This window comes from Melospiza melodia, chromosome 2 (genome assembly GCF_035770615.1).
Source record: "Melospiza melodia melodia isolate bMelMel2 chromosome 2, bMelMel2.pri, whole genome shotgun sequence".
Classification (NCBI taxonomy): domain Eukaryota; kingdom Metazoa; phylum Chordata; class Aves; order Passeriformes; family Passerellidae; genus Melospiza; species Melospiza melodia.
In genome coordinates this window covers 118,588,369-118,600,453 of record NC_086195.1, presented here as the reverse complement: position 1 = coordinate 118,600,453, position 12,085 = coordinate 118,588,369, and the positions used below count along the sequence as shown (strand labels likewise).

The 12,085-nt window shown below is 44.2% G+C and overlaps 1 protein-coding gene across 1 annotated transcript; it reads left to right on the top strand.

Moving 5' to 3' along the window:
• On the top strand, positions 1–11,645 carry LOC134415226 (regucalcin). The gene is made up of 7 exons (XM_063150516.1): positions 1–42; positions 652–817; positions 3,294–3,476; positions 4,753–4,968; positions 6,428–6,559; positions 10,271–10,425; positions 11,161–11,645. The coding sequence occupies exons 2-7, from the start codon at positions 655–657 to the stop codon at positions 11,209–11,211; spliced, it is 900 nt and encodes a 299-aa protein (XP_063006586.1). The 5' UTR covers positions 1–42; positions 652–654; the 3' UTR covers positions 11,212–11,645.
• Positions 11,646–12,085: the final 440 nt, after the last annotated feature.

The following is a 12,085-nucleotide window of genomic DNA, read 5'->3' as shown; positions in this document are numbered from 1 at the left end:
GGTACGGCCGGGGCGGGCTGGGAATAGCGCTTCCTTGCTACCGTGAGTTACTGATGATTGTTAGTGCTGCTCTTCTCTCCCGCGTTCGCGGGTAGGCAGGGTCCCGCACACGCCGTGTGTACATGACACGGCGGCGCACACACACAGACACACACACACCCACACACACAGACACACACACAGACACACGCACACCCACACACAGACACACGCACACCCACACACAGAGACACGCACACCCACACACACAGACACACGCACAGACACACGCACACCCACACACAGAGACACGCACACCCACACACACAGACACACGCACAGACACACACACAGACACACACACAGAGACACGCACACCCACACACACAGACACACGCACAGACACACACACAGACACACACACAGAGACACGCACACCCACACACACAGACACGCACACACACGCTGCGCCCCAGCAGCCGGGCATGCGGGGGCGGGCCCGCGGCGGAGCGGCCTTGGCCTCCCTGTGCCCGCCCGCACCCCGATTCAATCTTCCCTCTCTCTTTTATTATTCCCTCTCCTTGTTTTTTTTTTTCCTTCCCCGTTCCCGCTGGTGGCTGGCTCCCGCAGGCCGGCGGGGCCGGGCTGTAACGCGGTGTCGCTTCCCCGCAGGCCATGTCATCTGTCAGCATCGAGTGCGTGGCCGGCGAGGGCTGCAGGATCGGCGAGTCGCCCGTGTGGGACGACAGGGAGGGCGCGCTGCTCTACGTGGACATCACGGGCAGGAAGGTGTGCCGCTGGAGCCCCGTCACCCGGCAAGCGCAGGCCATTGCCCTGGGTAAGGAGCCCTGGAAAACCTCCCGATGTGCGGGAGCCTGGAAACCCTCCCGGGGTGCGGGAGCCCTGGAAAACCCTCCCGGGGTGCGGGAGCCTGGAAACCCTCCCGGTGTGCGGGAGCCTGGAAACCCTCCCGGGGTGCGGGAGCCTGGAAACCCTCCCGGGGTGCGGGAGCCTGGAAACCCTCCCGGGGTGCGGGAGCCTGGAAACCCTCCCGGGGTGCGGGAGCCTGGAAACCCTCCCGGGGTGCGGGAGCCTGGAAACCCTCCCGGGGTGCGGGAGCCTGGAAACCCTCCCGGGGTGCGGGAGCCTGGAAACCCTCCCGGGGTGCGGGAGCTGCGCGCTGGCGCTCGGGCTCTGTCCCTCGGCGGCTGCACTGGCTCAGATCTGGAGACCCTTCCCTACAGCCGGGGTTTCCTCGGTCACCAGCACACTGGGAGACACTAGATACAGACCAGACCTAGTCCTGGGGACTTTCCTTATGAATTTTTAGTACTGGCTTATGTTTGATCTATTTCCTCTCCCTGTAAGTTGTCCTCAGCTCTTTTACTCGTACTTTGTCCCAGAGGTGAAGTTCTTCTGTTGGTGCCTGTAGTAGTTCTGATGTGAATGATCAGTGCTCATAACATTTTCTGTATCATGAAACATTTTCTATATTATGAAAGATGATTTCCAATAATGCTTTAAGAAGGTGATACTTTTTTAAGGTAGCAGTGTCGCCAGCTAGAGTCTCAATGACTCAAGTATTTTTTCCAGAAAGGAAGAGATATGCTAACTCACTTTACAAAAGGATTGCAGATTTACTGCTGGATGTGATAGAGTAAATATTTGTGTTGGGAGACAGCTCCTTAAGTGGTTTCAGTGCAATTTATTATTTTCCCGTGTTCAATAGCACTTGGTGAAAATCAATTTTGCCTACCTATAAGCTGTTCACATTATTCACTAGAGACTGGTCTGGGCTTATCTGCCCTCCAAATTACTGTAGTTGCCAATTTCAAGATGAGAGAAGGCCTGATGGTGATTTTGGAAGTGTTGCTTCCCAAACTTATTTGCTCTTAGCTTAGCTGAGGGAGTGTGCATCTCCTTTCCCCCAGACTGATCTACTCTCAAAGGTGTAGTCTTTTGCTTGCAGCCTCTCTGGAGATGTGGAAGGGAGAGCAGCTGAAGTAGCTCCTGTTTTTCTTTTATTTTTTTAAAATTGTTTCCTCTCTTTAGTAATAAACCAGTTATGATTCATAGCTGTGTCTTTGGAAATGCCACAATTAAAAGAAAAAAAACAACCCCCAAACAACTAAAGAATGCCATGTGATTATAGCAGCAGGCTTCCAAATTGGAAACTAAGAGAAATTATTAATTATTAAAGATTTTAATAAGAAAATTACAACAACCCCATGCTGGAAACAACTTAAAATGCCCTTTATAACTTTACATGGTTAGAAAGAACTTTCAAATGCCCTCAGCTGCTAGAGCTGAGCTTGCAGTCGGGTGTTCATCTCCAGTGCTGGAGATGGACAAATAGCATTCGGATTTCTGTCACGGTGATGCTGCTGCCAGGGCTCCAGAGGGAAGGGGCATCCTGAGCCATGAGCAAACAGCTGGGAAGGAGCAGTTCCTCTTGTACCCAGTGGTGGCTAAGTGTCTGTGAAAGTATTGCCTAATTATATACCCCTGCAAAGTTATAAATACAAGAAATATTTCGGTTTAAAATTAGAAAATTAGTGATTAGTGCAATTCATAGAAAACACTATGCTAGACTTGGTTGCCCTGCCCAAAGTTATTATTCCTTAGATTGCATCTGACTGTAGGCTTTTACAGAAATGTTGTCTTTGCACTCACTGTTTTCTTTTACTAATTCCTTTATAATAACATGTAATTGAGGTTTTATGCATAATAGCTCAAGTGGAGTCATGGAAAGTGAGTGTGAACTAGTTTTCTCTTTTGTTTGAGCTCTTGGGGAGCTCTGCCACTCCTTGGTGTGTTTTTGGTGCTGCTGGAGGTTGAGTGGCACAGCAGAGTGTGGTACAGGTGTGTCTCTGCCCCGTGTGACCTGTCCCAGTGCAGAGATACTCTGCCTCCATCATTCACGGCTCATTTACACAGGAGCTGTGCTAAATAAACACCGTTGCTCTAGAGCTCTTATGACAATTGATTTTTCCCTTGGAGAGAGAACAGCCCACACAGTAAGCAATTGTGAAAAGCATATGTTCCTGTCCTCCTTTTTAGACTTATTATTTTCAGTAAAGCACCTAGCACAACTAGGTGCTGGTAATGATTATAGCTCCTGGTAGCAGTGGTAATACTCAAATTCATGTGACATAATCTGTTTCTATGTATTTAAACATCAGTTTTGTTGGTAGAAAAGTAGGTTGTTTCTCTTGCATGTGGTTTTGCTGAGTTCAGTTGGCATGTCTAAAGAGGGCAGGAAAGAAATGTCTCTTCATGGCGCATCTCACTTTTCAGTTTCACCCCGTTTCCAGATGCTCCTGTGAGCTCCGTGGCTCTCCGTCAGTCTGGGGGTTATGTCATCACCCTGGGAACCAGGTTTGCTGCTTTGAAATGGAAAGAGGAGCTGGTAACCACCATTGCTCAAGTGGACAAGGACAAGGCAAACACCCGGTTCAATGATGGCAAGGTGGATCCTGCAGGGAGGTATTTTGCAGGTATGCTGCAGTCTCTTTCTTCCCTCTGGTGCTTGCTGGGTTTTGGTGATAAGAGTCAGTGATCAGTAGTAGATGCAGCAAGTTTTCCTTCACAGTTAAATGGTGGGGATTTTTTTTTGTTTTCTTCAAACAGAGCTTAAATCCGCTTACAGATTTGTTTATATCACCTGGGCACTATCTAATCTGGACTGTTTTGATAAAAAGAGGCTGACTACACTGAGCCTGCCTAGTTTAAGATACTGGCCTTGCCTCCTTCCTGTCAGCTGCTTGATTTGAAGGGTGCCAATAGAAAATACATTTCCAGTGGGAAATTTATTATATTGTGTGGTTTGTTCTCCGTAACACAGAATATTGCTTCTAAAAACTAAGGGACAATTCATCCTGGAGATGAGAAGGCTCAGGGGATCCCACCTGTATGTATAAGTGCCTGACTGAGGAGGGAGTAAAAGAGATGGAGGCCAGGCTCTGCTCAGTGGTGCCCACTGAAAGACCAGAAGGAGTGGGCACAAGCTGAAACTCAGCCAATTCTGTATGAATGTGAGGCAACTCTTTTACTGAGGGTGACCAGACAGTGGAACAGGTTGTCCAGACAGCGTATGGAGTCTTCATCCATGGAGATCTTCAAGGCCCAACACTGGTGGGAGGAACCCGCGGTGTCTGACCCTGCTCTGAGCAGGGGGTGATCCTGGATGATGCCCAGAGGTGCCTCCAGCCTCAGCTGTGATGCTGTCCTCCTGATTTTCAAACCACCATTCTGTGCTTTGCTGTGTCATTCAGTCCCAAGACCTGACTTAACCTGCATTTACCCAGCCTCTCAAGAGCCAGTCTCAGCTGCCAACTTCAACGTGTAAAGATGAGATTTGCTTTAAAAGAGGCTTTGGTGTGAAACTCATTCTGAGGGAGGAGGTAATTTTTTTTCCACTCTCTCAGCTCTACAAGGCATTAAGATTAATTGTAAGTTAAATGCTGGCCACACCTGTCTTAATATATGAGTGACTGAATAAAACATTTTGCAGGAATCATGCTGCACACCATTTCTGCTGCAGAAACATTCAACAAAAGAACAAAGGCTGTGTTTTGCCACCTTCTGCTAAAAGCAAGCACTTTGGAAGTCTGCCTTTTCCTTCTGTTTTTAACTCAGTTTCTTCCTCAAATTTCAGAAGCCCCCCCTTTCTACGCTGGCAGTGTGATCACCATGGTAGTGAGAGGCTGTCCCCAAACGTGGAGAGGCGTCCCTTGGCTCTGAACCTGCTTTTTCCCCTTTGGCTGTGCACAGGTACGATGGCAGAGGAGATCCGTCCTGCCGTGCTGGAGAGGCGCCAGGGCTCTCTGTACACGCTCCTCCCCGACCTCTCCGTGGTGAAGCACTTTGGCCAGGTGGACATTTCCAATGGGCTGGACTGGTCGCTGGATCACAGAACCTTCTTCTACATTGACAGCTTGTCCTACTCCGTGGATGCCTTTGATTATGACCTCCAAACTGGAAAAATTGGTATGAATGGTTGTATTCTAAACCAGTTGTTTGTGCCTGAAGGTGGTGGTGTTTGTTTCTGCTCTGGTCATTATACAGAGATGGTCAGAGCTTTGGGGGATGACCAGAAGCTGTATTAACCTCTGTCTGCGTAGGCTCCTGGCTCAAACCAGTCAGGGTCGTTTGGTAATACTATAAAGTATTTAAATTGGCACTTGGAGTAACAATCTGTACTACTGTTACTAAACACAAGGCATATCTGATCTTGCAGCGAAAAGGACAAAGTGTATCTCACCTGTCTCTTCCTGTGGCTGCGTGTTTCTTGTTACTGGCAGCACAGGCAAAGTGACAGCAAGCTTGTAGTCTTGCACAAAACCTCTGCTAGCTTCTCTAGATATTTTTTCACTCTTCACCCTGTTGTTTTTTTTTAAATACAAGCTACTAAAGGAAGATTCTGCAGAAAGAACAAGGCAACAATGGTAGCAGTAACTCAAAGCTTCCTTCATTAATTTAAAACAAACCAAAGCCTTGAGGGCTTCTACAAGCTTGGGCAAAAGAAAAATTCTGGTGACTTGGACTAGTAATTTGCTTTTGAGTACACAGGCTGCAGTATTTTTCTTTTAGAGAGCCCAGCCAATTTGATGTTTAGTTTTACAGCTCTGAATTTAAAGCAATTTTGTGTGTAGCACCTTGTCCTAATGTCTCTCTGCTATGGCTTATATCTGATTTTTTCCCTAGGAAATAGGGTACTTCTCTCTCTCACTCATTCTTGCTCGCTCTTTCTGTGGGCAGTCTGACAATCCCCAGCAGCAAAAAGGAAACTCATTAAAAGTGTTGCTGCAGATGAGGAGCATTGAAGTTGTCAGAGCATAAAATAAACAATGTTGGAAAGTTGGGTTTAATTTTCTTTACTAATAGTGGATAAAAGTCCAGATAGAGTTGTTTGTTTTTTGGTCAATAGTATGCCTTTGAAATTGATGCTTTATCCCCAAACTCTGTGTTTATGTAATCTCTCAGTTTGTAGATCTGAAGCTCAGTTTTGTGTTGAAACAGTGACTGTTGGCACGTTCCAGCAAACTGTTTGAAAAGTCTCCAGCTGGAGCAACCCATACTTGAAATTATTCAAACTGCTTTTAAAACAAGTAATTAGTTTTATGAATATATCTAACATGAATTTATTCAGTTATTTCATTTAAAATTGTAAGTAGGGAACACGTGTGGTGCACTAGAAATGAATGCGAGAAAGAAGGATTATACTTTCAATGGATAGAAACTGATCCACAGGCTTTCATGCTGAGAAACAACTGTCTCAGGAAACAAACAGGGCAGCAGACACAATCTATTTCTTTCATGGGAAAAAAAAAACTCAGGGCCTCAGCACAGCTTTTGAAAATAATAGCACAAATAACTTTGCTGGGCTGTGACTGATAAAAATTTTAACAACTGTTTCACTCAGTTCTGTGGTTTTTCTATGCTGCAGGCAACCGTAGGAGTATATACAAACTGGAAAAAGAGGAGAGCATTCCTGATGGGATGTGCATTGACACGGAAGGCAAACTCTGGGTGGCTTGTTATGATGGTGGGAGAGTGATTCGCCTTGACCCCGAGACAGGTAAGTTCTTGCAACAGATGGACTGGAATTTTGTGTTAAACAAAACAGAACAAAAAAACCCCAAAGAAGAAATAAAAACAAAGAGTGAGGGGTGGGGTTTTTTCACCTCACAGAAATAGTGTATCTGCTCCTTTTTAAAAACTGTGCTTTTTTTCTTTTTTTTTTTCTTTTTTTTATAATTTCAAACAATTTTATGTCCCTGATCTAAAAAATTACCTTTCTAAATATGTCTCCTTTGTTCCCAGCATGTGTTTTGTTCGAAAAGATAAAGTCACTAAGGAGACCATCATTCTGCTTGTGAATTGTTTGTGTTAGCATCCTCTTGCATCCTCCAAAATTAAGACCAATGTTTATCTCATTGATAAATGGGGAAGATGACTTAAAACCATTTTTCAGTCTTATTTCTTCAGCTTAGTATATTATTTTGGGCAGCCTGCTGGATTTTATTACAAGTCTCATGGGACAATGATGCCAGCAACATCTTTTTTATTTTTGGAAGTTACTTGCGCTATCAATTTTGCAATGAAATAATTAAAAAATGTTTAATGGATTCCACAACATTTTATCATTCCCACAGTAATGTCTTGGGTGTGCCCATTGTCTGAGTCTGTTGTTCATTGCTGCTCTCATTTGGACTCTAGTGATGTGCCAGGGATGATTTACTCTGGGTAGAAAACACATGTAAAGCACTTAAGGGAAATGAACCACATTCACTGCAAAGGGCTGTTGGGTGGCAACGGGAGCATGATTTTGTCAGATCCCAGACAGCGCAAGTTTGCATCATGCAGCAGAAGAGAAACTGCACTGGGATGCCTCTGGAGCCTAGCAGAAGGCTTGGGGTTTTGTGGGACTGTGGGTTCAGGGATGCCAGTGCCCTGTGTGCAGTGTGCAGCAGACCCTGGCACACATGCACCAGCCTTGCTTCTGACTCTGCTGGAACTTCTACCATTTTTGAGTCTTGTTTCTTCAGCTTAGTGTTTTGTTTTGGGCAGCCTCCTGGCTTTTATTACAAGTCCCATGGACACTGTTGCTTTCCCCCTCACCTTTTGATCTGTACCCATCCAAAGCCTTGCCAACCTGTAGGAACTCTCCAGTTGTGCAGAGTCTGCACCCCAGCTCAGGGAGAAGGAAGCTCCAGTTGGGAATTGCCAGCAATGCTGGGACTTGTCTCTGGACCCACATTCTTTTGCTCTGGTGGGCAGAGCATTCCTTGGTGACATCCACCAGCCCTCTGAATACCCTCCTGATGTAGTAGATTCAGTAATTTTTCCTCTCTGGTTCACTGTTTCTGCCTTTTTCCTGCCTTTTATTTTCCTACCTTTTTTCCACTTTTCCCCTTATTTTCCTTTTCCTTCTCCCTTTTGGAGGTGTTTTCATATGGGAAAGCTAGAAGGAATAGTGTCCATAAGCAGATGTGTAGGGATAGCAGGAATATTGATGGCAGAGTACATATCCCTGATTCACTCCCAGTCTTTAACTCTGCTCACAGATGGATGAGGTACTGATGTGTTGGTAGTGCATTTCTCAGTGTACTTCTCTTCCATGAACCTGTTCTGTCTCCCCCTCACCCCTGTCATAGCACCTGCAGAGAACAGTGTTGTGAAGTTTCACAGGGTAACTGTCCATGTCAAAAAGAGCCACCTTTTTTTGTGAATATCTCATGCTTACCTGCCCTCTCATGCTATCATTTTGAAGTAATATCTAAAATCTGCAATTTCCTGAATTCTGAATGAATTGTAATTATTTAGGGAGATAACCCAGTGAGGTTTGAAGAGAATTCTATGAGAGCCTCTTTTAATGCACAATAGCCATTAAGTGTGGCTTGAATGGCTGTCAGCCAGTGCAGACACATCCACCAATAAAGAGCTCATCCAAAGCACGTGAGAGGTTTTCAGGTTTCAATGACAACAAAGCCTGGACTTTGTTTTTAGGGTAATGGGACCAGGAGACTTGTTTGTTTGGCATCTTTCCTAAGTGAAGGTTTTGAGGATCAGGGTGAAGCAGATTTTCAGGTCTAGGCTTCCTTAGCAGAGATGGCTGCTGCCTTTAGATTGAGGATGTGCTACAGGGAAGGGCTGATGGCTGATCCCTGGGGTTTGCAGAGGACTCAGGGGGTGTCTAATGTACAGGTTACCAAGTCCTGTCACAGCTTCTGGTCACGCAGTGACCTGCTACTTTTACTCTTTAAATTGGAATCCTGCAATCATTAAAGCTGGAAAAGACCTCCAAGATCATGGAGTCAAACCATCAACCAGCAGTGCCAAGTCCACCCCTAAACCATGTCTTTAGGTACCACATCTACATAGCTTTTAAATACTTTCAGGGATGATGATCCCACAACTTCCCTGGACAGCCTGTTCCAATGCTTGACAACATTTTCAGTGAAAAAAATTTTCCTAATGTTCAATCTAAACTGCAATTAAATATTTTATAGCTCTTCCTAATGATTGTTTTCAGCATCATTTGACATTTATAGTGTCAAAAAGATTTGTTATATTTGTCTCTTCAATAGAGACCAAGCACAGAGTAATACTCCAGATAGATTGTAGAGCATCCAGGTGCAGATTTTCTTGAAACTCCAGGGAGACACTTCAGACCTTTGTAAATGATAACTTCCAGGCTGTTAACCACTGAGAGCACTCTACACCTGCAACCAGGTTCTAGCTCCTTGTCTCTGGGGCTCATGCCCCTTTTCCTACAGTCCATGTTTTTTCCTTTTGAATGCCCTTCCCACTTACTTTCTCCCAGACTTGGTGTTAGTCACTTTCTAGGGTTCCCAACATCCTGCTCTTTCAACACATCACTAAAGTTGGTTGCTGTAAGGGGACCAAGCCCTTTGCATATGCAACTGGGAGGACAGAGAAATTACACATATTTTAAGGAAATTCATGTGCATATTTTTAGAAAGAGAAATTAATTCACTTGTAGGTACATAAAATAGGCATAATGGGAATAGGCTGTTATTGCCCAGAATTAGCAGAAATTTTGGAAAAATCTGCTGCAAGATGTCTCAACAGCCTTCTGGTTAGGGCTGGAGGCAATGTGTTCACTACCCTCATTAAGACCGTCGTTATTTGTTGGCATAATAAATGTCTAGTATTATTTATGGTAGCACTAATTTTCTATAAACATCACACATGTCCCATGATCCCTGTTTTATGCAAGCTTGATTTGGAAGACGGTTGAAATTTCCGGAAAAACTTCTAGGAATTAATCTTCGCTAACCGCAGGCAGCAGGGGTGCAGCAGGAGGTGCGCCTCCGTAGCGCTGCGCGAGGTCTGCTCGCTCCAGGCTGCCTTTGTAGTCAAAAGTAGAAAAGTCAGCAGGTCTAGGGCGTGATTCATGTGACCTGTTTTAGAGAGGAATTCTATCCCATTTCCATTGACTCCATGGACAGCCTAGATGATGAGCTCAGATACGTGTTTGTGCTGTGGATGTTAGCATTTAATTAGAGGACAAGCTGGGATTGAAGTGGGATTTGTCGGTGATACCTGAAACTGAAACTTGTCAAATGATACATCATCAACAACAGGGTTCGAAGAAGTCTGGTTTCTCCCTGTCATGGTGCTCATCAGTCAGGGTGGGACCTCTCCCAGCCCTGGTTCCCACTTTTGCAGAACATCTGGCTCTACAAAGGTTATTTGTGATAATTTGTTTAGATTTCTTGTTCTAAGTCGACAAACAGGAAACACCATGCATGTTTTCCTGCAGGAAAAAGACTCCAGACTGTGAAACTTCCCGTAGACAAAACAACTTCCTGCTGTTTTGGAGGAAAGGATTATTCAGAAATGTTTGTGACTTCTGCCAGTGATGGAATGGATAAAGAGTGGCTTTCACGGCAACCGCAGGCTGGTGGGATTTTCAAGGTGAATGATGCTTTCTCCTTTCATTTTAGAAGGCTGTTGTTTCACTCCTGATTTTTTCAGGTAGCAGAACTCCAGTTGGCAGTGCTGGGAAGCTGGAAAAAGGCAGTTGTTAGAACATTGGTCATACATGTTAAGCTGCTGTTTGTATTTTTTGTTCCTTTTGCAGAAAGTTAAACACATTTAGAGGTTTGAAGATACTTTGGGGTTTAAACTTTGTACCAATGCTGATAGTGCAAATTTTCAATGCCATCATCTCTTTATCCTTCTCCCTCTCCCAACACTGTTTACATTTTCTATTTATGGAAAGGATGGGTAAATACTTACATATCTTAATCAGAGGCAGATAAAAGCATCTGCTTTTATTTACTTTCTAGTTAATTATCAGGAAGTTATCTCTTTAAAAAAATCATTCCACTGGGATTTGTTTTAAAGCCCTGCTCTTTGTGTGTGCATGCCGAAGGTTACATTGTGAACTGCAGAATTAAGGCTTAGCAGTATCTAAGAGAAGAGGCTTTTGGGGAATGGACTCTGGCCTATGATTACTGAGCTTTAGAGAAAGAGCATGCATTGAAATTCCAGTCTGTGGTGAGCTGATGTGTGCAAAATATAGTAGGATGTCAAGCTGGAGTACACAGTCCTTTTCTAAATTAAAGCATGTGTAGTTTTGTAAGGAAACCAAGCACCTAATAATGGTGAATTATCACTCTAATTTTTTTTTTCTCTGTGTTTAAACAGATAACAGGACTGGGGGTGAAAGGAGTTCCACCGTATCCATTTGCAGGTTAAATACCCTCTTCAGAATGGATTACAGAGGGCTGGCGTAAGCAAGACGAGTCTGAAGGTTTTATTCTGGTGTTCAGCATCTTTTGCTTGGAAACCATAACCCCATTACAATCTTTCATCAGGAAAGGATTAAAAACTACTGAAATACATGGAATATTTTAAAACTGATCTTTTTTCTCCCTTGAAACTTACTTTAAATATATGATGGTACTTTTTCTGCTGTGCTAAAAAGATTCTCATCCTAATAATCTACTGTTGTAATTCTATTTTATGATTAAATAATATTTTAATATATTTTTATTGAGTAGTCTTCTGTCTCATTTGCAACTTATGCTATATTGTTTTACTGATTATACTAGTTGTACTGTCTCTTTTGCATATTTTCAAAGTTCCTCATAAAATGAGTTTTAGTGGTCCTACCACTGTTTTAACTGTAACTTCATTTGTCCTAAGATGTTCCCAACAACTGAAACATTAATACCTCTCACTGCATCTGCAGCTTCCTTCTAACAGGCCTCAGCTGTGGCTGTGCTTAAATTAACTCTGGCTGGGATTTATCACTCCTCTCCCCAGTGCCTGTTACCATGTTGCTCATTTTGTTAAATACAAACCCAAAGTTTTGTAGTCAAGAACCATATGCTTTTCTATCCTTTGAAGATCTTGGCCTGTTTTGGGGACGTCCATGATGACAGGAAAACATTGGGCATTCTTGGCTGTTTGTGCATAAAGCACAACCTGCACACACAAACCTCCTCCAGACCCAACCTCCCCCAGAGTACAGAGAGGCAAGGCAGGCCCACATGCCCAAAAAGCCACTGCTTTTACAAGTGTGAAGGAAGGGGAAGATCTGTTGCAATTTCTTCACACCACCTGTTGT